Source organism: Spermophilus citellus (assembly GCF_964194105.1).
Source record: "Spermophilus citellus genome assembly, chromosome: 2".
Classification (NCBI taxonomy): domain Eukaryota; kingdom Metazoa; phylum Chordata; class Mammalia; order Rodentia; family Sciuridae; genus Spermophilus; species Spermophilus citellus.
The window spans coordinates 23,640,567-23,665,414 of record NC_138183.1 but is presented as its reverse complement, the minus strand read 5'-3'; the positions used below and the strand labels follow the sequence as shown (position 1 = coordinate 23,665,414).

General features: G+C 43.5%; 1 protein-coding gene across 7 annotated transcripts in view; it reads left to right on the top strand.

Annotated features, from left to right (window-relative positions):
* Window positions 1–23,777, top strand: part of PALM2AKAP2 (PALM2 and AKAP2 fusion) — a 470,283-nt gene extending 446,506 nt beyond the window's left edge. For 6 of the 7 annotated variants that reach the window (XM_081280060.1, XM_081280063.1, XM_081280061.1 and 3 more), the window contains 2 exons: window positions 10,506–10,684; window positions 20,982–23,777. In XM_081280060.1, coding sequence (XP_081136186.1) covers window positions 10,506–10,684; window positions 20,982–21,080 — 278 coding nt within the window. In that variant the 3' untranslated portion in view covers window positions 21,081–23,777. The remainder of the gene's footprint in view (window positions 1–10,505; window positions 10,685–20,981) is intronic. The other variant, XM_081280062.1, reaches the window with a different exon arrangement.
* Window positions 23,778–24,848: the final 1,071 nt, after the last annotated feature.

The window sequence follows — 24,848 nt, the reverse complement described above, 5'->3', positions numbered from 1 at the left end:
GATGCCATATGGAAGAAGAGATGTACTCACCCTTCCCACTGATAAATTATCTAGACACAAACCCTATTCCCTTAGTGTCAAAGAGATTTGGTTTTGCTTTTAGTTTGTTTTGTTTTGATTCTTAGCTTTTAAAGGATGGAGAATGATAGGAGTTCTATTTTGATATAGCCATTTTCAAAGACTCACTATCTGGAAAGTCCATGTTGTTGGCTCTCATCTGACTTTTAAAGGAAGGAGAGCCATTGAAATAGAATTGGAGTGACATTTGTTCATAAAAGGTAAACAAGGTGGGCAGTCCCTGCTCTTCGGGAAGTTTTGGTTCAGTAAAGGAAATGACAGCAGCACAGCGGCTTTATGTCAGAGAATAATGAGGACTGGTGGGAACACAGAACAAACAGTATATCCTCATTTGGAGGAAAGGGAAAGTCTTCTTTCCTTGGGGAAATAACCATCTAAGCTGAGAATTGGAGGCAAAGAGGTTGGGCTGAAGGGAGTGGGATAGATTGCTCCTAGAGAGGTTCAAAAGGAATCAAGAACTTGGCACACTTGAAGTATTTAAATCAGGCCAAGGTAGGTTAAAGGAAGAGCTTCGAACAAAACACAGATTAATTTGGAGCCAGGTAACAAAGAGCTATATCAATCACATCAAAGGTTTTAGACTTGAAACTTTATTCTGTGGTCAGTGGAAAGCCAATGAGAGCTTTCCAAGGGCTAATTGTCTCTGCACATCTCCAAGTTGCCCTGTCTTCATCCATGAATGGGCGGACTAAAAGTGCCCCTGCTTTAATGAGAGCATTATGCAGGGTTGGATCATGCTCTTCCATGTTCCAGTACTTCTAAAGGCATGCCATGCCGCCATCTTGACAGACTGTTTGCTGAGAGTTTGCATGTGTACGCCCCCTGCTGACGGAGCTTAGAAGTGGAGAATAAAGGAAGCAACTTGGCATCTGCAGGAGCCCTATTTAAAAGGGAGATCCACATACTGCTGTAAAACACTCTTGAGAGAGAATTAGAGGAAGAGGGGGTATCCAAACATTTTTATTAATGTTACATACAGTTAACATCATGTTAGACACGTTTCAAATGTCTTTTGATATTGGGGGTGCCAACAGACAGTTCTCACATTAGTGCCTGTGTCTATTATTAGATATCCTGGTTTCACTTCCAAGTTCTAAGCATGCCAGAGAAACCCAGGTGACGATTGGTTTTGTTTATTTGAAACAGTTTCTGTTTCCATACTGGATGTTGAATTGATCTGCCAAGTCAGATGATTTTGCCCAGTGGGATGGTACATTATGGTGAACGGTAAGAGGAGGTGTGGATATGGGTCCCGTTAGTGGCATGTCTGCTCTGGTCTTCTAAGAGTGGAAAGATGTGATCGCTATACATCTTATAAAAATGAAATTTACAGGGAGTATTGATTGACTTTTCAGGTCAGTTTGGATGAAAATTCTGCATGAGTGATCATTATATCACTCTAAAGATTATTAACTGGGTCTTTCCCCCTCCTTCCTCATTATCTTTAAATATCACAAAGGCAAGTCCTAGAAAGAAAGAAAAAAGATATATAATGTATGTGAGTATCAATACAATATTCATGAGGTGGAGCTTGATGGCTCGTTTCATGCTATCTCAGAGTCGGACAAGGCCAAGTTCCATTGTTCCACGTAGAAAACCCTTCATCAGCAACTGGAGGAGGGTTCCACCACAGGCCTAGTGGGAGGGGGCTATCAGCAGTATGCAGTGCCTCCCTCTCCTGCCAGGCAGGCACTTACTGGGCAGCTTGCAGGGGCCCAGCTGGCCAAGTGAAGCTAGCTAAAGCTTAATATGGAATGTCCAACAGATGGCTGTTGTCCACTGCTGCATTTCCTGAACATTCTCTGGTGACACAAGTCTAATCACAACAGCCATGACTCAACAAGACCTTAAAGCTGTGTCCCCTACTAGTTATTTCACTCATATTTTTCTCATTTCTCCCAACAGTCCTCTAAAAATCTCACACAAACTCTCTGAACCCTTGATATATTTCTGGATGCAGACTTTCTCTGATTTTAGAAGGGTCATGACGGTCTATGCTATTATTTATAATGCAGTACTGATGCCATGGTTTAATATAACTGGAAAGTTCTAGGGAAGAACCCTGCCATAGAATGAAATGTCTGCTGTAAAACTAAGGAAAAATGAGTTGCATTAAGTGGATAAATAAATACTAAGAAGAGTCTCATGTCATGTTTTGCTGCCAAATAAGTTATGGAAAAAAAAACTTGTTTTTCAGAGCTTTATGAATTTTAGAATGAAGCATAAAAGCCTATACTGTTATGCTCTTTCAAAGAATTAATACTAGCTCCCAGAGAGGCTGAATAAATTGTTCAAAGCTACTCAGCCAGGAAGTGGTAAAGCCTGGCATGAACCCAAGCCCACTTGCTCTAGACTCCGTATCTTTTTCTAGCCTCTCCTGTATCTCAGCTGAGCGTACCCTATGAGTAGCCACTCCCCTCTCCAGCCTTCAGGGACTGAACTGAGCTAAATCTCCCTCTGCCTTCTCCCGGTCACAGGCCCAATTCCTGCATTTTCTGGGTCCTTTCTGAACATCTTTTTTTTTTTTTTTTTTTAGCCAACATAGCTCTGGAATTCTCTGCTTTCAATGGCCTGGGCATATGAGTTTGGCTCTCAGAAGCCACAAAACAGCACTAACATAGTGACTTTGAATGGTTCCTTATTATTTCACAATGGAATTCCAATGCCCCATTTATAAGTAGGCTAAATTGCTGGTTCTATCCCAAGATTCAGGGAGGTAGTGAGGGAACTGACATAATCCATGTCAATTGTCTAACTTGGCTGTTCTTGTGTTTTCTGGTAGTTCACTGGAAAAGGCTTATTCCCTGAAATCACTGAAAGAACAGGGTATACACGCAAGAAATTGACTTGTCAATTTGAGGACAAGCAGGGATAAATGTTCACTCTGTTAACTTTACATGAACGTGTTAGGTGTAGCGGGGTCAAAATGAACTAATTTAAACCCGTGGCCTTAGAATGTCATGATTGCCTTTGATTGTTCTCTTTTCTTTTCCCTGAACCTCTCGGTTTATCTGAACCTTGCAGGTATGTTCCTTTAAAAAATACACGCCATTAGGAAAGAAATTGGTAGGAAAAGCCTCCATTAAAGCAGCATTTGGTAAGAGGTGAGGGTATATAGTAGAGAAATTTTCAGCCTCACTCTTGAGAAGGCAGAGACTCCCAGATTTTTCTCTGACAAGCCTGGGGTCATGGCTCTTGGGCAGTAGAACTTGGAAAAAGGCAGAACATCCCCTGTCAGCTTAATTTCCTGTGTGCAAGCAGGTTCTGCTCTCTTGCTAATTGTGCTAGCTCTTCTGATAGATCCAGGTGTCTGGGTTGGCTTCTGCTGATGCTTCAGCTTGATGGGATCAATACACATGTCCTTGTTTGCTTGCTCCCCCACGGCTACTCCATGCTCCAAGTTAGTGGGGAGCTCTCCATGGAATTAGACTCAGCTACATACAAAGAAAGTGCATAGTCTTGAGCTGAGAAAGAGGAAGTGAATCAATATCTTTATTTACTTTTTTTTTATGTGGTGCTGAGAATTGAACCCAGTGCCTCACACATGCTAGGCAAGTGCTCTACCACTGAGCCACAACCCCAGCCTCCCCAAGAGGAAGTGAATCAAAAGACATAATTCTTGCAAGATCCCTGGTAAGAAATGAGCTAATCAAAGCCAGGCTTGGGAGCAGGATGTCCCCAGTGTCTGCTAGAATCAGGGCAGGATATGACTGCATCTCTTACTGACCATAGTGACTTGCTCTGTGCTTCCCAGTGAGTTTGACATTTCAGATTCATTTGATGAGAATTACTTAGGAGTTGCTTTCTGCAATGACTGTGAACCTGAAATAATAACAGGATGTGTGTCATCAAATTGTTTCTATTCCTATTTTTTAAATTTTTTTTTCTAAGTACTTCCGTGGAATTAAAATTACTCTTATAAAACTCGACTTCAGGAATGAGTTTTCAATAGTCACTCTTTTTCAAAAACAAAGGAATGACAAATTTCATTATTAAATGTATTGGGTGATAGTAAAATTACAAGTATCACCATCAGTTTGCTTCCCTATTTCTTATGGGGAGGTGATGTTCATCCGGCCAAGCCCACCATGTTAGTAAGAATGTGTTTAATAAAAAGATCTTGTGGGAAAGTATGCTTTTCACTATAATTGTCATTGTTACTGTTTTAATGAACCTTTTATCTCTTTTTCATCTTAAGCTTGGCTTCCTGGTTCTATCCCAAGATTCAGGGAGATGGTGGGGGAACTGACATAGTCCGTGTCAACTGTCTAACGTGGCTGTTCTTGTGTTTTCTGATAGTTCACTGGACTCTTGCATTTTATTATCTTCCAGTGGCATTCATTCATAGGGTCAGCAGTTCATCAAATAATCTGTCTTACCTTGAAGCAATTGTATTTGACATTTTCTCAGATTAGTTCCACCAGGAAGGGTTATTTCTCATTCCTGAGCTAGGTTTGGGACGCAAGATTCCCATCATTCCATCCTGGGGCCTTCAAAGGAAGAAAAGAAAGAATAAAAATGATCAGCTCCTAGTGTGGGTCACAGCCTCTGTGTGCTCTTGGGCTGACATTCAGGATGTTCCCTTTCACTGAGAGAAAAGGAAATTGCAACTGCCAAGACTGAGCTCCTTACTTTCTGTAGAACTGTGAGTTGCTTTAGATGTTTTCGACCTAATCCTAGCGCAGTGTGAAGAAAGAAGGTCACTGAAGGAGGCCTGGGCCAGGCATGTCATCTGGTGGGTGTTTTTGTTCTGTTTGGTGTGGCTTTTAAATATGAGTGGGTGGTGGCTTTTTCTTTTGAGAAATGTAGAAACAAAGGATCTTTGAAGACCTCAGACTCCATGGAGATAGAACCTAACAAATACTCTAAACTTTTGATTTCCACAAAATACCTCTAAACTTCTAGAATTCACATTCGTTACTTTTTTTTTTTTTTTTTTTTTTTTTTTTTTTTTTTTTTTGAAGTTAGACCTGTTCCTACAGAAGGAGGATTTGAGCTGTCAGGACTGACAACAGCTGTGTTCCGAATATACATAGCCCTCTCCCGGGTTCCCTAGGGTGGGAAGAATTGCAGATTCTTTTCTCTGCCTCCTGTCAGCGCAGCCCACTTCAAGTGCCCCAGGGAAATCCTTTCTTGCTTGGAAAATCCCTAAGTGTGGCCAAGGCACGGCTTGCTTTCTCTGGACTAGAAAATGCTTTATCTCTTTCTCATAAATAAACAGGAAACACAAATTTGTGTTTCCCACTTTTCTTTTCCACTCATGGACACAGTGCTGGCTAATTTGTAATGAAATCCTGCCTGGTTTTGGTAATGGATTTGTAATGAAATTCTCTCCCTGTTCCTTAGACTGCCTCACCATGAGACAGCCCCTGAGCCTACCCTCTTAAATGCCTACAATATACCTGCTTTTTCCTCTTAATATATTCTGAGTATTTTTTTTATGACTTTTAACTAGTCTGAAACATGATTGGTAATGGCTAAAAACTAGTCATACCTAAAGTAACCATTCTCCTGTAGGCAGATACCTTGGTTCAGTTATCTTTTTAATTACTAAGGTCGAAGTTCTTATACATAAGCTTTGTGCTCATTCTTAATTGTCAGCCAAACTAGCTAGTGCCAGAAAGTTCCTTAGAAGCTGGTTAGCCAGTATTACACATCAGAGAAGCATATTTCCTAAACTGCCTTCCTTGAAATTTTAATAGGCATTCCATGAAGTGAGTTTCTCTGGTTAAATAAATTTGAGAAATGCTGCATTTTTATTCTTGCATTAGCAGTTCATAGTTATGTTAGGGCCAAACCCAGAAGTCTTCCCGTAGGACCTTCATCTCTGTCTCTCTGCCTTTCTCCCCCTCGACTTCCTCTCCCCTTTCTCCTTATTTAAATCCAAGTTTATTTTTACAATGCTTTTTTGGGGGGTTGTTTTGCTTGTTTACAACATTGAGGGTCCCAGCTCACATAGCTAAGGTAATAGGACACACGTTTAGAAACAGCTTTGAAATCGATCCAGCCGAGCCAAGTTGCTTACCCTCAAACACCTGCAAAAAAAAGTCTAAGTCTGATATTACTGTAGATGGAGTAGTTTGAACAAAAATCACGTTTATGACATAAACTCAAAAATGTTTCCTGTTCTGCACTCAGAATTTCAGTCTGATTTTGTTCTGTTGTTTCCCTACAGTGGATGTAGAGGTCACCTTGCACCTGTCCTCTGCTCTGTTAACCATCGGGTCCACTCTTCAGTCTAAAGCAACTCAGGGCTGCCCTTAGCTCTATGTGGCAGTCTGTAATTGTTGTTTCTCAGGACAGTGACTCGGGGGGTCCTTCAAGAGAACTCTTCTGTGGAATGTTAAGTCCAGGTGAGAAACTGGACACTTATGAATTGGAGGCTACTTGGAGGTATTTCAGCTACTGAATCACTCAGCAGGTGGATAAACCTCGGCCAGGGCCAGGTTGGATGGGGTAAGCTGGGAGGGAGGGACCCTGGGGAAAGAGGGGCAGTGAGATTCACTGTGAGGTAACTCACTGTTTGGGGCATGTTCTCGAGGCCAGAGAACTTCAGAGGGCCTCATGGTGCCACCGGTAAGGATGTGACTGACCTCTCAGGCCCGCGGCACAGACCATTCACTTCACATTCCGGTGATGATCTCTGAGGTCCAACAGTGGAGGTATCTGCACGGTCCACTGCTGGGGGAAGAGCAGCAGAAGTTTCTCACCATCCTCGTTGAGACAGTGGGGGATTACAGGGCCCAGCAGAAAAGTCTGGCCAAGCCAGCTTCCCCTGACACTGTCCAGACACCTGCGGATGAGGCACAGCACCTCCTTTGTCTGGGGACCTGTGACAGCCCCACCTGAGGTCATGACATGATCTTGGTTGGTTATCTGAACAAAGCCTCTTCTCTCAGGTTGTTGTCAGCCACCTTTCCTCTGGGGGCAGCTGCTCCAGCCTACTAAGCCAGCCTTCCTTCCTGTGACCTCTGGTGGCTGTCACTGGTAACACTTGCTCCAGGGATGGGCTTTGAGTTGCTGGAATGATAGGAAATAAATAAGCAGGAAGTGTCTTTACTGTCTCGTGGCTGACCACATCTCTGTAGCCACCTTTCACCTCCACAGCTTCCTTGCAGCCTCCATCTCCTCCTAGAGATCAGCTACCACCAACACGGGGTTTGGGTGCCAGACTATAATTGTGACTATCAGCTGTCACTTGGGCAGGAGTTAGCCTCTGGGCCTCCATGGGCTAAGCCATTTCCAGGTGTCAGGACATCCACCCTAACTACATCACAATATTGTTGCAAGGATTCAGTGATATGAAGGCCATATGTGAGTTGCCATTGTCATTGCCTCAGAGCCATGAGTGTGATTCTGTGGCCGTGGAATGTTTGATTTCATGTGTTCCAGGGAAGGCATTTGAACTCTTTCTTCTGATTCCTTGTGGGAGGTTCTGTCCCAATCCATAAGCATTTGCTAAGCGGCTAGTACATGTGTTTCCTTGTGGACTTAACTGGTTTTATCAGCTCATGTCAACTGCCATGTACCACAGCTCCTGCCGGGATCCATCAGCGACCAGGACCAGCTAGGCCCTCCTCTAAGGGGGTCTTCATTCAAATGCTTGGGGGGGTTCACTGATAGTTGAAGCGTTTCATATCCTCAGGTCATTTTTGCAGTTTGTAACAGATGCTTCAATAATCAAGTCAGCTTGTGAAAAGGCTTTCACAGGAGGTAAACCAAGTTCTTCGAGGCGGAGGGGTGGGGCTGCTGCCTGGTGTGAGGCAGCAGCTAGAGGCAGTGGATTTCCACTGTGCCTTCTAGTGCTAGACGAGTGGCGGATGGGAGATTACCTGGATACTTGAGGTCCACAACTGGAGGATGACAACAAAGCAACTTGGTGTCTATTTCTGGTCCTGGAAGAGCTGCAGGATACTCATGAAACTGTGTGTCCTCACCCTGGAGTCACATTATCCTTTGAGATAATGGTTAAATGGTAGCTGGACTCATTGGATGCTTTCTGTTCTAAATACTAATTTTATAAGTGCTAACTCCGTCTTTCTAACAACTATCTAAGGGCAGGTACTTCTGTCATCATATCCGCTTTACAGATGAGGAAACAGGTATAAAAACAGTGAGTTGCCAGCCCAGAATTACTTGGCACCTAAGTAGTAGATTCAGACTCCAGCACAAGGGCTCCAAAACTTGTGTACTCACCTCTGTGCTGGACCACTTCTCAAGCCATCAATTTAAAAGTCAGTTGTATGCTAAGTGTTCAGGGGTAAAATGACCCCAGGTCTGGGATTTTCTTAAAAAATGCAACAAGTGGAAGGAAGGACCACAGATGTTAAAATCTTGATAAATATTTATTGTAGGTTATTTAAAAATGCCTATGCAGTCGTTATTAGCAGTTCCTAACTTCTATAATTAAAAATAGAAACGATTTCTTGTGAATTTGGAGATTTTGAAATATTTGTTATTGTTGGTATCAAGAGTTTTAAAATTATCTGGATCATTGCATATGCTTTTTACTAAGTTAATCAGTGCAATTGTGGCTGTGAAGTGGAATCCCTCTTTTGTATGTTAAAAACTACTTTCCTCCAGGTGCCAGGGAGCACACCCGTAATCCCAGTGGCTCGGGAGGCTGAGGCAGGAGGATCGTGAGTTCAAAGTCAGCCCTAGCAAAAGTGAGGCGCTAAGCAACTCAGGGAGACCCTGTCTCTAAATAAAATATAAAATAGGGCTGGGGATGTGGCTCAGTGGTCAAGTGCCCTGAGTTTAATCCTTGGTACCTCTCCCCACCCCACCCCCCAAAAAAGAGAGAGACAGGGTGGGGGGGCTGGAGATATGACTCAGTGGTGAAGTGCTCCCTGGGTTCAATCCCTAGTGCCCCAAACAAAACTACTTTCCATCTAGTCAACAAATGTGATGGCCGTGTGCCTTATTTTTTTTATATTGATAGGGGTTCCCCAGCTTGCGCAATGTGTTCAGTGGAATAGTATAACATTTGAGTTAGAAGAACTCACAAAGACAGCTCGACTCATTTGGCAGCTGTGGAAGTAGAAGCTCAGAATTTAAGTGATTGGCTGGAGATTAAAGTGGAGCATTAAAAGCATGATCTATTGCCAATCAGTAACCACTTAATGAGGGCGCAGGAATTAAAATCTGGAGTTCCAAGCTCTAGGCCTTTCCAGGTCCATCGGAAGGAGCCTGTGCTGGTAAGGGGCCACAGCCACCCGCATGGAGACTCAGACTCAGCCTACACTTGGGACTCCTGCTATGTCAGGCAGGTGCCAAGTAAGGAGTCTGGGATGTGAGAAGAAGGCAGGGAGTTCCCCCAAGCTTGGTACCAGAAGGGGTCACGTGGGACTTCAACTTCCCCTGGCTCTACTCAGAGGACTAAATGTGGCTTCTTCTCGAACCCTTTAAGAGCCTCACGTGGATCAGCTGGTGCCCCCAGTGCCACCTACTTTGGGGCTTGAAAGGACCCATTTATTCTGTTTTCTCCACATTCCTTGTTGCACAGCCCAGCTGTGTCACCCTCAAAGGGCCTGTGTAAAAAAACCATTGCCATTGCACCTTCTCAGAGGCGCACCTGGGGTCTCAGTGGCACTAAAGTCTACTCTTTGATGGGCCAGAAGCCAGGGCCCCAGGCTTTTCCCAAGAGAAGAATGCAAATGGTCTTAGCAAAAGTGTCCAGAGTCTCCACCCCACTGGCCTCATTTCCTTATCTGAGAACTCCTGGAGAGCATCTCAGAGCTAAAATCTCACCATTCCACGTCTGGTAGATACCCCTGCCCCTCACGTCCCACCACCATACATACTGCTTAAGGTTTGGAGGATCTCAAACTCAAATGCTTTCGGGACCCCAGCAGGTAAGATGAATGAATGAAGCTGACCCATGTAAGACTGGAGTGACCTGGGAGGAATGGTCACGGTCTCGTTCAAAGGGTTTGCCACACTGTGATGCCCATGTAGAAAACCCCGGGCAGAACAGCTGGCTCTTGGCCACCGCTGACATAGAGGACACCAGGAAGGCCAGGTCCCACCCCTGGTCACCCCTGTGACCTCTGCACAGCCTTAATACTGCAGAACCTCAGGTTTTCTCATAAGAATTGGGCCTCAAAGGCTTCAAGGTGCCACCTCCTCCAAGTCTCATCCTCTGACCTGTGATAGAATACACGTCTCCATAGCAACCAGGGCCAGGATGGTCTGACTAACACATTTGCAAAATGCCCGCCAGGCCCGTGTGATCTAACTAACCTTTTAAAACTAGTGTCCTTGTTTTGTTTTGTCCCCTGTAACTAAATGGCCCACACTTAACCTTCATTCTGGGGGCGCCCTCCATGTCAGAAGTTGCCTTTTCTTTTTTGCCGGTTTTCTCTTCTTTCTGAAAGCAGCCATGAGCAGATGAGCTTAGAAAGGGTGTTCTCTTCGTGTTGTTTCAGGGAAAATAGAGAAAGTCAAACCTCCTCCATCCCCCACAACCGAAGGCCCCAGCTTGCAGCCTGACTTAGCCCCCGAAGAGGCTGCCGGAACCCAGCGGCCCAAGAACCTGATGCAGACCCTCATGGAAGACTATGAGACACACAAATCTAAAAGGCGCGAGAGAATGGATGATAGTAGTGTAAGTTTTTCCTCCTTTCCTTTCACTTTCTGAGGGCGGCCGTCCGTGTGGTGTGTGGTGTACCAGTTCAGGTGTGGATGTGTATACAGTTGTCTCTGAATAGCATCGCGGTTCCAAAACCAATTTTCAAATGTGTGGTTTAACATGAGTGGATTGGGTTTGGGTTTCTGCCTTGGTTCCCAAACAGTGGCCTTTTCTGGCCAAGGATAGCTAGAGCCCACTGGCAAGGGTGGTGCACAAGATGTTTGGTGTGTGGAAAGACAACACGCACTGGCGATGCTGCGGGGAGGGAGCAGGAGTGAGCGCCAGGGAGCCACTTGACCTACTTTGTGCACATTCTGTGTTTTTAGAGAACTACGAAATGCTGCTTCTTCAAAATCTACATTGCGAGCAATCACTATAAATATTCCACAGTGCTCAAAAAGACAAGGATGAGCTGGGAACGGTGACACACTCCTGTCATCCCAGTAAATTTGGAGGCTGAGGCAGGATGATTGTCCCAGAAACTCAGCAAGGCCCTAAGCAACTTAGTGAAACACCATCTCAAAATAAAAAGGATAGCAGTCGTTGCTCAGTGGTAAAGCACAAAGCACCCCTCAATTCAATAACCCGGTTGCCCCCCCCACCTCCTTCCCTCCCCCCCCCAAAAAAAAAAAGGAAGACGTGTTTTGGGTTGTTTCCAAGCCTCTTTTGCAGTTTGGCAAGAAAGAGCCATTTTAAATGACAGTTGAAAACCACGCGACTACCCTGTCCCTGACCCCAGAACTTTGCATGCGGCTTTCACATGAACTATGAAGGAAGTCATCCACTCTGGTTTCTTTGTCCTGCAAGAGACTTTAGAGTTGTTCCATACGGTCCCAAGGAGCCTGGGATCAGCCTCAAGGTTTCACGCCATCCCCAAGGAGTCTCGGGCATCAGTCTCTTTGCATCCCTGGAAGTAATCAATCCCTGGCCCAGGTGTGAGTCCCACCTAGCTGGGATTGCTAAACTGTCTAGTTGACCCCAGGAGGTCCTGGTTTATGCCTATTGTCCCGGCATAATGATGAATAGCACCCCTTTCCCTTTAAAAGGTATCCTGCTTTAGATAATGAACTACCAGGTCACCTTAAACTTGAGTGCCCTGGGGTTCACAGTAGGAAAGTCCGCACCGATTTACACTTTTCCTAACTCTGGCAGGCTCATCCCAGGTTAAAGGACTTCTGGGATGGAAGCCAGGACTGAAAGTTGCTTTCAAAATATGTGGTGAGAAAGAAAGGAAGAAAACGCACACAGGGGGAGCCTATGGTCTGCTCTCTGAATTTCACAGTGGCTTGGGGCCTGGCCTGCAGTGTCTGCTGAGGACACTCCTATTGGGCTTCACTGTGGTGGAGGCAGCAGCTCCTTCCTGAGCCTGTGGGACATTTCCTGCCCACTAAGTCTCTTTAGCCAGCCCTTTTTTGCAGCCCCAGTTTTGGTACAGAGTTCACATTTAGGTATTTTTGGTGGTCTGTGGCTGCATTGAAAGGTGGTGCAGAAAAGTGTATCCAGAACATACATCAGCAGCTTTGATGGAGGTCAGCCGAGTGGTTCCTTCATGTTACCATGTGGACGGGAAAGAACAAATGGACCCTTTTAGTAGCGACCCATTCAAATGTTTTCTAAGCACACTCTGTGTTATCTCTTGTATGTGCTTATTGTGTTGGAGTATAGATATTAGAAAAGAAACACTGTACACAGAAGGAAAGAGCCAATTCTTAGTCATTTGCTAGGCCGAGGGCTGAGGTCTCCTTCGTACCTGCTCTGACACACAGGCAGCCACCTCATGAATGCCAGCCAGGTTGGATTTCCTTTTGGCATTAATGAAGCCAAAAGTAAAGTATGGAGTCAGCATTTTAATATTCTAATTGCCCTTCCCTTACACAGCGAAGAGGCAGCTTCCTATCTCTATTTTGCCCAAGTAAATCAACATTTCAGATAAGGAAGAAATCTACGAACAAATCAAGCTGTTGCTATTTCCAGGTCCTGGACACAAGGCCCAGTGTTTTGAAGCAGAACTGACATTACAACCAAACCAAGTGTGTTTTTGAAAATTCTAAGAACAGGACAAAACTTATTCAACCTGGTGTCTCCTCTTTTCAGAGATCCAATCTCAAAAAAATATACTCAGATTGCTTCTAAAGCAATTACATGATTTTCAGCCAGACTAAATTTCTGAGCCACCTCTTAGCATGTCTATTAGCCCTTCCAGTTTAGGGGATCTTTTCTGTTGTATCTATATGAGTCACTGGAAAATGCATTGACGTTTTCCCCCTAGCTGGTCTGTGGCCCCTTTTCTGTTTTTCTTTAGTTGTCTCTTATATGAGAAGGACAATAACAGAGAGCAGGTGGGTTGCTTGGTAGCCTGTCTTCCTATCCTAGAAGCTAAGGGCAGTTCTTCTAAAAGTAAAATAATTCTGTTCTCCTGCTCCGTGCACATACACTATTAGCAGGGCAAAATGGCATTGTAGATTGTGTACCCTCTAAGAACCTCAAGTGGCTCATGCCGATGTCCCCAGTGTCACCCAGTGCCATACAGCATCTGCCCTGGCATCTCACCCACCAACATTTCCTTCCTACAAGCCCCCTGGCAGCATTTCTGCCTGCCCTTTTGGAAATTTGAAACCACGTTTTAAGGATCCTGTGGGTTCTCCCCCAGGATCAAAACCTGAGCCTAGAAAGTAGCAAGTCATTTATAAATTGAATAAAAAGAATTCTTACTTGCTCTGCATTCTCAAGGAAAATGCAAACCTAAAAGCAAAAATGACATATAACTGGGACGTATCTGTGGTGAGATAACACCAGACACATTGATAGCAATGAGCATGAAGAAAGAGAAGGAGCCTGCATGATCCAATCCTGCAGTTTCCCTGAGAGAATTCTGCCATCAGAACTGAGAAAAACTGTTGCCATTTAAAACAGGTCCAGGGCCCCCTAATCACATCAGAGCAGTGGCAGTATGTGGGGGCCAGACAGCGGGGGCCCTGCTGTCTCCAGTTTTCCCACTTAAGGAAAAAAAAAATGTACAAGACAGGCCAGGAGGCCCCTGGCTCAGGGAACCTACTCATTTTGCAGTTGGTGCCCAAAAAAGTTATCCCCAGATGGCTGCACTTACTACTAGAACCTGAGCAAGGCACTCCCTTTGTGGTCAAAGTCCTCACCTACCTGGACGGACTTCCTGTACGGACATCAGTGGGTGTCTCCTTGCTTCATGTTTCTGTCCACTCATTAGTAGAGTCCTTAGCTAATTTTTTGAGGAAGGAGGGTTGTATGGCCACCCCCACACCCAGGGCAGCTTACCAGCCTACACAGATCCTTGCATGTATTAGAAAAAGACCCTGTTTCCTCAGGGAGGCTGCAGCTCTGCCCCAGCCTCACTGTTCACCCTTTAATCATTCACTCCTTTAACCTGGTAATTTTGCAGTGAGTGGGCCCAGATGTAGCCACCTGTCTTTAATTGCGGGTTTCTCTTCTCCGGAATTGTTATCTTACTGGAAATGCCCTTTTTCTGGATCTGATGCCATCTCTGGTCAGTCCTGCAACTCATAATGGACTGATGAGTTATCCTTTCCTAAAGGGCTTCTTGGTGCCTTGCAAAGGAGCTGTCTTGAGGTGGGGATGGAGGAGACCCTGCCCACTGTAGATCTGGAGGGCGGTTGGGCTGGCGGGCACAAATCAGGAGCTATTTGGATTGCTTTCCTTCAGGCCTCAAGAAGCCCTTTAGGGAATGGATTCACGAGGCCATTATGAGTTGCATGACTGCATTTAGTTAAACAGTATGCTTTTGTTCCCACTCCATGACCTGAGCCTAGGAAGGTGAAGATGAGGGTTCATTGGTTCTCTTGAACATGTTGGTAGATTCCTTTTCCAGCTAAAGGGAGGTGGCCTTCTGTGTATTCAGTCCCATCTTCACTTCTAACACAGGATCTACTCAGCAGGGTTTTCCTGTGTTTTCTGTCTTCCTCCCTTCCCCACCCTCCCTCCCTTTTCTCCTGCTTCCTTTTCTCCTGGCCTTCCTCCCCTCTCCCTGGCTTTTTTTTTTTTTTTTTTTTTTGTGGTGCTGGGGATTGAGCCCTGGGACCTGTGCATGTGAGGCAAGCTCTCTACCAACTGAGCTAGATCCCCAGCCCCCAACGCTATTACTATTGAAAGTTCTTGCAACCACCCTTGCCTGTCTCTGAATAAGAGAAAGCCTCATCAGTTCCCTGGACTGTGTCAGAACTAGGGTCTGGCACTTCCTGCCTCTCTAGAAGAATTCCTATCTCAACTTTCCCTCTAAATGAAGTCATGCAGCTGTACTCTCACTGAGTGGGTGAAGGAAGCCCATCTGCCCCAGCGCCCCTCCCTTCCCCAGGCCCTAGAGGAAGCCCAGCCACAACCAAGGATGCTTCACGTTGCCCATCTCGTTCTAGGGCTCTCATACCACAGGGAAGGTACAAAGGAGAGGAGAGCTCCGAGCTCCTCACCTCCCAGCCCTTAGTCTGACCACTTCAGAACTGTAATTTTTAGGTGTTCCATGTAAGAAATTGCTGATGCCCACAGATTTGTAAGCCCATAGACTCAGGAGTACTAAGTCAACTCCTCAGATGCCCTATGCAGTGTAAAAGCAAGCTCATTACCACAATTCTGGAAGGGGCTGCCCCACATTGGTTTTTTTTTTTTTTTTTTTTTTTTTGTCTCCTTTCCCATAGTTAGATCTACTCAACCCCCCAACCCCATGGAGTTTTACAGAGGACTTTTAGTCTTCTATAAGAACTAAGATTATTTTAGTATTGTAGTGCTCATATTAATTCTAAGTAACCATCCTAACTGATGATCACAGGACCACCCCATTCCAGGGTACTGATGAGGGTGGCTGTGTATCTGGTCACCCAAGGCCGTGCCCTCTTTAGAGATCAGGGTCTTCTTTGAGTGAACCTCAAGGTTCAGAGAAGCCTACAGGAAGAGTTTTTGAAAAGCTGGCTCCAGAGCCTGGCAAATCCAAAATGGAAGGAATCCCATTAATTCAAAGTGCAGAAAATGAAAGCAACATCTTGAATTAACAAAGTGCGGCTTATCTGATATTTTTATTAAAGGACAATAGGGTATCTACTTGCTCCAAGAGATACAGACTTTGAAATAAACAAATATCAGATGAAGCAAGTCTTGGCGTGGGTGTGTGGTGGCCTCCTGGAGTGACTGCCCCTCCTGCCCGCCCCTGGCGTGGTATGGGTTCCAGCGGCGGGGTGCTCTGTGAGTGTCTGCTGTGTACTAACCCTGGTCTTTTCCCTTCCTGCCAGTACACCTCTAAGTTACTGTCTTGCAAGGTGACCTCTGAGGTACTTTTCAACTTGTCTGTCTTGGTGTCAGTGCATGCTCGATGCAGGTGCATGCTGTTGTGGTTTGCCATTTCCTGATGTGTTACATGAGAATGGCAAGAAAAACAGCTTGTCTCCACGTGGATTTCCTCCTGCCTTTTCTGAATTGGGGAACTGCCTCATGGTGCTGGAGTCCATGCAACGATGATTCCCTGTGCTGTGCTGTGCGGTGGGGTTGGAGAAGACCTTGCCCACCCGTGGATCTGGAAGACGTTTGAACTAGAGGGCACAAATGATGGGCTGTTTGGCTTCTTTTAGTTTCCTTAGGCATCAGTAGCAAATCTAATCTGGTCTGGTTAGAAAATAGTACAACTCATGCGGATTGAGCTGTTGATTCTAACCAGTCCCTCTTACCTTAACACAAATCCAGAGAGCTCCCCCATTTCATGGATTTAGGATGAGTTATTCCAAATATGAACCAAACCCATGACCCCCGTCCTTCTGATCTTTCAATTTATACTTCTCTTTTGGAAGCTTCTTCTTTCACATATACAAGCCATTATTTACTCACCTGGTTTATGATTTATTAAGGGTCTACCATGTGCCAGGCACTGTTCTGTGTTCCTGATGTGGAGCCGGCATGCAAAGTCCCCAATTATAAAATGCAATCTGATAATAAGACCTACTCCTCCAGCTTTGCCCATTCTTATTATTTCATAGCACTTGCTAAATATTTTTTAAAAGAAGTTAATGTTGCAAATACAATTCAAGCCCTCTTGTTTCTTCTCCCAGTTCTTATTGCTCAGTCTCTTTGTCACACCTTTTCTCTCCTGAGGGGTTCTTGGCATTGGTGTTCATTTTCATGCATGCTTCTATACTACACATGTATGTACACCTAAACAATGTCCTATTTTTTTTTGCATGTTTTTGAACTTATCTATAAGTGGTAAGTCATATGGTGGTAGCCTCTGCTGCTGACTATTCAGTCTGCATTGGTTTTAGACATGCTCATGTGAATACCTGTGGCTCTAGAGCATTCAGTATATCTGCTGTATAGTATTCCATTCAATGAGTATATCACTATTTATTCACTCTCTTATTGATGGAAATGCAGGTTGTTTCCAGTTTCTGTTTTTGTTTGTCATTATAAACAGTGCTTCACTGAATGCTGTTGCACATTTCTCCATGCACCTAGGAAAACAATTTTCCTAGTAGGAGAACTGGGTGTAGGGCTATCATGTACTTGCATTCCCTAAATATTGCAAATTATTCTTCAAATCAGTTGTGCCAAACCCATGCATGCATGTACACCTAAACAATGTTTTATTGTTTAGGTGTACATGCATGTATGTATGTGTAATATACATATCTCACTGTTTAGCAAAATAATTATATTTAACTATAGATTTGAGCTGTCAATTATTTGCAATTTTTGTTCATAACACAAAGTGAACGTTGAGAATACCTTTTTCTATATTCCTTGTTCCTTCTATTTTCCTATGTTCCTTCCTCATAGTCCAAGTGTGGTTCTCATCTAGGGAATGACAACTAAGAATCAGACCCTAATCTCATCTCCTATTTCAGTGAGTATAGTTCAGAACAGTGACAATCCAGTCAAATATATGTGAGGAAAATAGAATTGGACACAGTGTAACTTTTACTAAAGAGAAAATAAGAGGAAAAAATATCAATATTTAAGAGGGATAACTTATTAACATATCATTTACTTCACATACCCCAAAGAAAATTGTCTATGCTGATTGCTATTGAAGTTAAGCTGTGCACTACACATTACAAAGACAAAAACAATGTTAGAGGATTGCTCAGAGAGAATTGATCTCCCCCCACATCATCATCCTGAATTTGAATTAATTTGTGAGAAAACAAAAACAAATCAGGTCTCGGTATTATTATTATTATTATTATTATTATTATTATTATTATTTTAGTTGTGGGTGGACACAATACCTATATTTTAGTTTATATTTTATTTATTTTTACGTGGTGCTGAGGATCGAACCCAGTGCCTCACACGTGCTAGGCAAGCACTCTACCACTGAGCCCCAGCCCCAGCCCCTGGGTATTCTTTTATCTCAATAATTTTTTAGTTTTTATGTTTTCCTCTCTTCATTTCTGTGGAGAGTGTGTGTTGCTCTTTTCCGGTGTTTCTCCCTCCAGGTTCTCACGGCCACGTAGCCTGATGACTCTGAGCATCTACTCTGCACCCAGAGTGTTCTGGGTTCAAATCTTGGCTTTTCTTCCTACTGACTGGGCAACAATGGGCAAATTACTTGACCTCCCTGTGCCTCAGTCTCCATCATGTAAGATGGGAGTCATGATGGCCTGAATCTCACAGAATGTCCTAAGGATTAAATCAGTAACTGGTTTGTAGTACTTTTGACGTGTGTGCTATGATTATAGCCCTAGAGGCATGTGCTTTTAGCCCAGAAAAGAAAAGCATAGACTATAAAAAAGTAAATATGCAATAATTAAAATAACAACACTAAATTTGCTAGAGGTTTATACACACATATATACATGTGCACACACACACACACAGATCTGGGTTTTAGTTAAGGAGCAAGTGCTCATCCCAAGAACTTGACTTTTGAATCTTCAAAGGCCAATTGTAGGATGGCTTTCTCCAACACAGCCCTGGATCACAGGGCCTATGAACCCAACGATGGTTTTATGCTAAGGTCTCAGTTATCTCAATGGCGATTCATTTATTGTCTTGTCTATGCTATCACCAAAGAATTTAGATTTTATCAGAAAATGAGATGATGTTAAGTGGTCATCCAAATTAAGAGAAATGAATTAAGAAAGGAGAACTCGTCTGATGTAAGTTGACCAGTAGGTGTTCAAACCCAAACTCTGCTAAATGTTCCCCTAATTAGGAGTACTGACGTCTGCCCATCACATTTTTTGTGACTAAGCTCCATGAGGAAAGGGACTGTTCTGTCCCCAACATGCCAACACTCTGCCTAACCACAGGTAGGACCCCAGTAAATGCTTGTAAGGTGGATGGGCAGATCGATTATAGCATGAGTTCCCAAAGAACATGGCAAGCTAAATCTGCTCAAGTTGATTATTAAAATCGGGTTTAAATGACAAGGAACATTTGAAAAGGATGGGGACTCTTATACTCAAAACCTTTGATTTATTTCCAGCTTTTTTTTTTTTTTATAAACCTTTCAATGTCAACTTGTATTGCAGTCCAAAAGGCAGTTGATCATTTTACACAAGACAGAGTCCCTTATATAGATGCTGTGTGCTTATATTCCACTTCACACAGTACAAATCCTTTCACATGATGATAGAAATAATTATTGACCTTATTTTTTATACATGATTATTACTCATTAAATTATTATTCACGTGGGACCATGCTAAAATGCCTTACATGCATTTCCTCATTTATTCCTCAGGTCAACTGTCGGTTTTATGTTCCTAATTTACATGGGGACACTGAGGTGCAGGGGTGACTTTTCCAAGGTCACGCAGTCACTAGAATTTAAACCTGCCTGAGTTCACACTGCCTCCTGAGAAAGTCTGCCATATAGGGCAGATGTAGATCGCCAATGGGCGAAACTGGAAACAGGGCCCAGGCCTTGCAGGCCCAGTCCGGTTCTGGTTCAGTTCCATGTTATCCCACGTTGGCCAGAAAAATGCTCTACTTAGACTGTACCAGTTCTAGAACTATTCTTTCTTCTAATTTATTTTTCTTAGATAACAAGGGAACCTCGGTGTGCTTATCAACAGGACACTTGATGACATGGCTTAGGTGCCTCACAATGCATCATTCATTCAGCAGACATGACTGAATACATCCCAACTCTCCCTGCTGGGGGCAAGTAGGGAGGGCTTTGCAGAGGAAAGCACATCAAAGCTCCATTCATTGGACAAAGATGCAGAGAAGCAGGTTGAGATGGACCCCCAGACCTTTAGTCTCCTCAGAATCTGCTTATGCCTATTTTACCAGCCCTGCCTATAACCTGCATCTCGGGCTTCTCTGGAGTTGTCAACATCAGTGTCCCCTGCCTAAATGATTATTTTTAGAATAGTCAAAGTCTTCATTGCAGTTTGGAAAACCAACCAGTACTGGCTCTACTGAACTTTTCTTTAAAATCAGAAACTCTGCACCCTAAACTAATGCCAGAGTAATTGGTTGGCATGATTGGTCTTGCTTTTACTGCAAAGACCTAGGACCAATTCTTGTGTGTTGGCCACATAAATGCCATTCATCTGCACCTCATCTTAATAAAATTTTAGCTGGAACATTTTGGCTAAAGTCTTCCACTCAGGAGTTTACAGATTGTGCTAGTGAACAGGAGGGAAGGAGGACCCATTTCAGTGGTGGCAAGCTCACTTGTCTTTGATGTTGTCACCTTTGATTTTATTAGTACATGTGGTCCTAAAGAAGTTTCATCAAAATGCTGAGATTGCTTTTTGTTGACCCCCAAAAGCTATATTTTTCAGTTACTGACTCTTTGTGTTTAATTATGCCAGAGTAGATTGGTGTGATACAAATATGATCATACCTTACATAGATCCACAAAGCTTGGCTTGTATCCACACTGGTCCAATAGTTAGGAATTACTTTCTGATCTGCCTGTTTATGAAGAGACTTAAGGGGATCTGTCCTTGTGCCGTCCAATATAATAGTTATTAGCCAAAGGGGCTATTTACAAATTTTAAGTAAGTTAAAATTAAGTTAAATAGTAAAATTAAGTTAAATATTTAGTTTCTCAGGCTTGTGTTCCAAGTACTTGGTAGCCATGTGGCAACAGTGGCCACCATATTGGATGGCACAGTTCCAGTCTCTCCTCCCTGTCCTCTCTACCACCCGCAGTACCAGACACTTCATTACTTTTCATTCATGTTGATGCTGTTGAGGAGGAGAATAGAGGAAAGAAATGGGAAGTTGGCACATGTACGTAATTAGCATCATGAACCCTGAGTAATTTTTTTCCCTTTCTCTTCAGGTCCTTGAGGCCACACGGGTTAATCGAAGGAAGAGCGCACTGGCCTTGCGCTGGGAGGCAGGGATCTACGCCAACCAGGAGGAAGAGGACAATGAATAAACTTCCTTCGGCCCAGGAAACGTCTTTGGTGCTTGGGATACCAAGAAACCAAGAAATGATCACATCAAAGCATTTTGATGGACTATTTATTAAAGTGCATACAAACTCAGCAATCCTTCTGTAGACCAGAAACTGCAACACACAACGATGAAGAATAAAGCAAAAAGGGGGTCCACCCGTCGAATTCTGAGACCCAGGAGTCAGAAGAGAAAGGATTTCTTTGTGACTCAAAGAAGCCTCTGGATTTGGACCAGTCCACAATTGATCCCAAAAGACAAAGACATTATGAGCAAATCAACATATTTGCTGAGGGCAGACCTTTGACCAGCCTTGGTGGGTGATGAGGACAGACACTGAGGATAAGTCCATTAGTGAGCTGTAGGGCCCAGGCTGTTGCCATTTGTGTGGCACAGGGTATTTCTCTGCTCTGGCTTCCCACCCCTTGCTCGTGGCATCCAAGGTGTTGGATTGGCACCATTTTCTCCAGCAGCCATACAACGAATGGTGTTCCTCTCTGTGGTTGCCCCAAAGAGGCAGTTATGATAATATTTCTCTTACATTTGATTATTTTTAATTGGGAGCAATTAATGATTGCAATGTATACAATCCATATTTTTAAGACAATATATCTTCATGTTGCAGATGCAATCTCTTCTACACTAGGAGGTTGAGGAATGTGGGGTGAGAAAGCCAAACCAAATGGATTATTTTAGCTTTAGGATCTTGTCTGCTTATACTCTTGACTGATGTGTAGTTTAGAAGAACACATTTTCACAATTACGTTTCTTCACGTGAAAACTATATTTAGTGGGCAACGACTATTTTTATGATGGGATAGGGGAATATAAACATGAATAAAACCTGTACACATTGAACAGCTTGGTTCAAGATGGTAGGGGTATTTTTAGATGGCAATAATTGGGGGGAAAAAAAAGGTCAAACTCTGCCTTAGAGAGGCAAGAAATAAAAGTGTTTATAACTATTTTGTATTATAAAGAGCCTTAGAGGTAGTAGGAAGAAGGAAGGGATGTTTGGGGTCAATAGAAAGGAAACATTAAAGTCAATGAAGGTAGGGGGAGAATGAGGGAGGAGGGAGAGGGAAAAGAAGGACGTGAAAGAGATTATTTTTTGGCTGAATGCTTTTCAGGATGCTAAAGAGAAAAATATAGAATAGAAATTTTAAGTGCAGGCTTGGAATCAACTACAAATCCTAAAGATGGGGTGTGTGTGTGTGTACACCTTTGTGTGTTTGTGTAACGAGTGTATGTTCACGGGTGTGTGTGTGTGTGTGTGTGTGTGTGTTAAATTTCGATTGCTCACGACACCTAGGTGTACAGTTATTTCCTCCAAAGATGTTAGCCAGCATCAGGAGTGAGAATTTCTTTTTTATGAAAAGGGATATAAAGGCACCGAGCTGATGCAGTATTTGTAATATTAAATTGACCTAACATGGTATTTGCATGAATCACAATTGCAGAGTTTTGAGTAGTTTTGTAATTTGACATTTAGGAACGTATCCTATTTATTCCCATGCTTTGGATTCATGCTTAGTATACACTAGAGGATGCTAGCTTTACTCTTTTCTGTCATTTAAAGCAATATGATAAGGGCATTCAGTAATTGGGTGCCCTAAATTTCTGGATGAGAAAATAACTAACCAGCCTTCGTTATTTTTCCTTTGTTTTAAAACCATTTTTTTAAAAGCAATAATTAAATTAGATCTCATTAAAATTATTTTTTGTTTTCATATTGTTATGTCATAAGCTCTGATATGTTATTCTCATAAGTAGCAATTCCACAAAACCCGTATGTAGTGTTACACACTTTATCTTTGCTTTTTTTATCTTTGCTAGTGTTGACTTTGAGGGAAAGTTTATTCACAAATGGTGGGCATAAAGTAAAAAGATGGAACTGGCCAATAATCCCTAAAGATCCTTTCAAAGTGCCTCCGGTACCTGTCGTATGCACCCACATTCTGCAGATTGTAGCCAACCTTGCATGTGGGCATTTGGCAGTTGGGATGGTTCATTCTCCTGAATGTTCAGCCAAGTGCTAGCCATTGGGGGACACTGAACAAATAAGACCCCTGATACAGGAGTTCATTTTTATAGTGGCAGAGGCTGGCATGGAGCCAGGTATTCCCAGGAAGGTGACCTCCATGTTAGAGCAGAAGTCCTGCCCCATTGGAATGGGAGCGCCCAGGAAGGAGGACCGCCATTTGTCTAAGGATTTCTGGGCTGAGGACCGAATGGGAGGGGTGTTCTCTAAGGAGACACATCAGAGGAGGCAGCAGCACCTGTGGCCCCAAGCACAGTGGCAGTCGGGATGGTGGCCAGTAGGCTACATTTATGGGTTGCTCAGGAAATACACTGTGCTTCATGCTTTGGGACAGACATGGAACTCTTAGAGAGCACAGACATGCTGTTGACTAACTCCCCCCATTTTTCACAAGAGGGAACCATTTTCACCACTTACCTTAAGCTTTTGTTCTGTCTGGAAGGGGATCTTATACCCACGGGACAGCTGCAATGGAGAAGAGCTGGTGGCTGGGAGGAACGTTAGGAAGCCACCCAGTTCATGGAATCACTTTCAAGGCCACCTTGATTGAACAAGAGGCACTGATTGCTCTAGAGCCAGGATCCCTTGGGCCACACTTCACGAATAGATGAGGAAATAAATGTGATTTCTGTGACACTTTCTCCCAGTCACGGACCTGTTTTTACTGTGTCCCCTACATCTCCAACCTTTACTAGTTCCCCCAAATTGCCTTCCGGATGACTGCTATTTCCTTGCTCTACTCACTGACAATCCCATTACATTCCTATTAAAAATGTAAATTACGGTTCCCCTGGGTACAGCCAGGTTTTCTCTGTGCTCTTGTTTTTTTTATTCATTCAAGAAACATTCCCCCTCACTGCCACCCCATGCTTGCACCATGGACACAGCACTGTGCTTTGGGATTCCACATGAACCCCTGTAGCTTCCTGAAGATGGAACAGACCCCTGGAGAAAAGTCATACCTGCCTAATCCACCGGGAGAAAGAGGCTCAGGAAGCTCTCTGCCTCTAAGGCTTGGCCTCACCCTTCAATAGTGCACAAGCTTGTTAATGTCAACTAGAACAAATGTTGAGATTTTGCAAACGTTAGAGCTTTCCCGGAAGTATTCCTTGCTGCAGTGTTTATGGATGTTCAGTTTCTTCCAGAGCCGATTAACCACTGACACGCCTTGGTTCTCTCATCCAGAAATTATGGAAACAGGGTCTGTCAGTGACAGAGGTTGGTTGAGTTCTACTTGGATGACAGTGCAATTACCCATGCATGCTGCCCACCCTAGGCGATGACATAGAAGCAGTATCTATATCAGTGTCCACACACACACACACACACTCAACAAGAAACACTAAAGCAGTGTTGACTCTTGTCGCTGAAGACAAACTTTTTTTTTCAAATGAAGAATGGATTTAATTAAACTATGTATTGGGAAAAAAATAGCCTAAGTATTAGAGAAGGTGACTATATCCAGTTTTAGTTACAGAATCAATTTCCTGAATTTTTAGCATTCAGTGAGCTGCCAATTTTGATTGTGTTGCTCTTTATCCAGATGACATTTTCTTTCTTTTTTTATTGGAGGAGGGGAAAAAAAGCAGCAATACTGTGTTTGAAAATTATACTCTGTATCTGGCTTTCCTGTGTATGTTAACCACTTCGATGTTATTATCCTGCTTCGGTTTTATAGTGATTGTGAGGCATTCAATGCAAGTATACAGT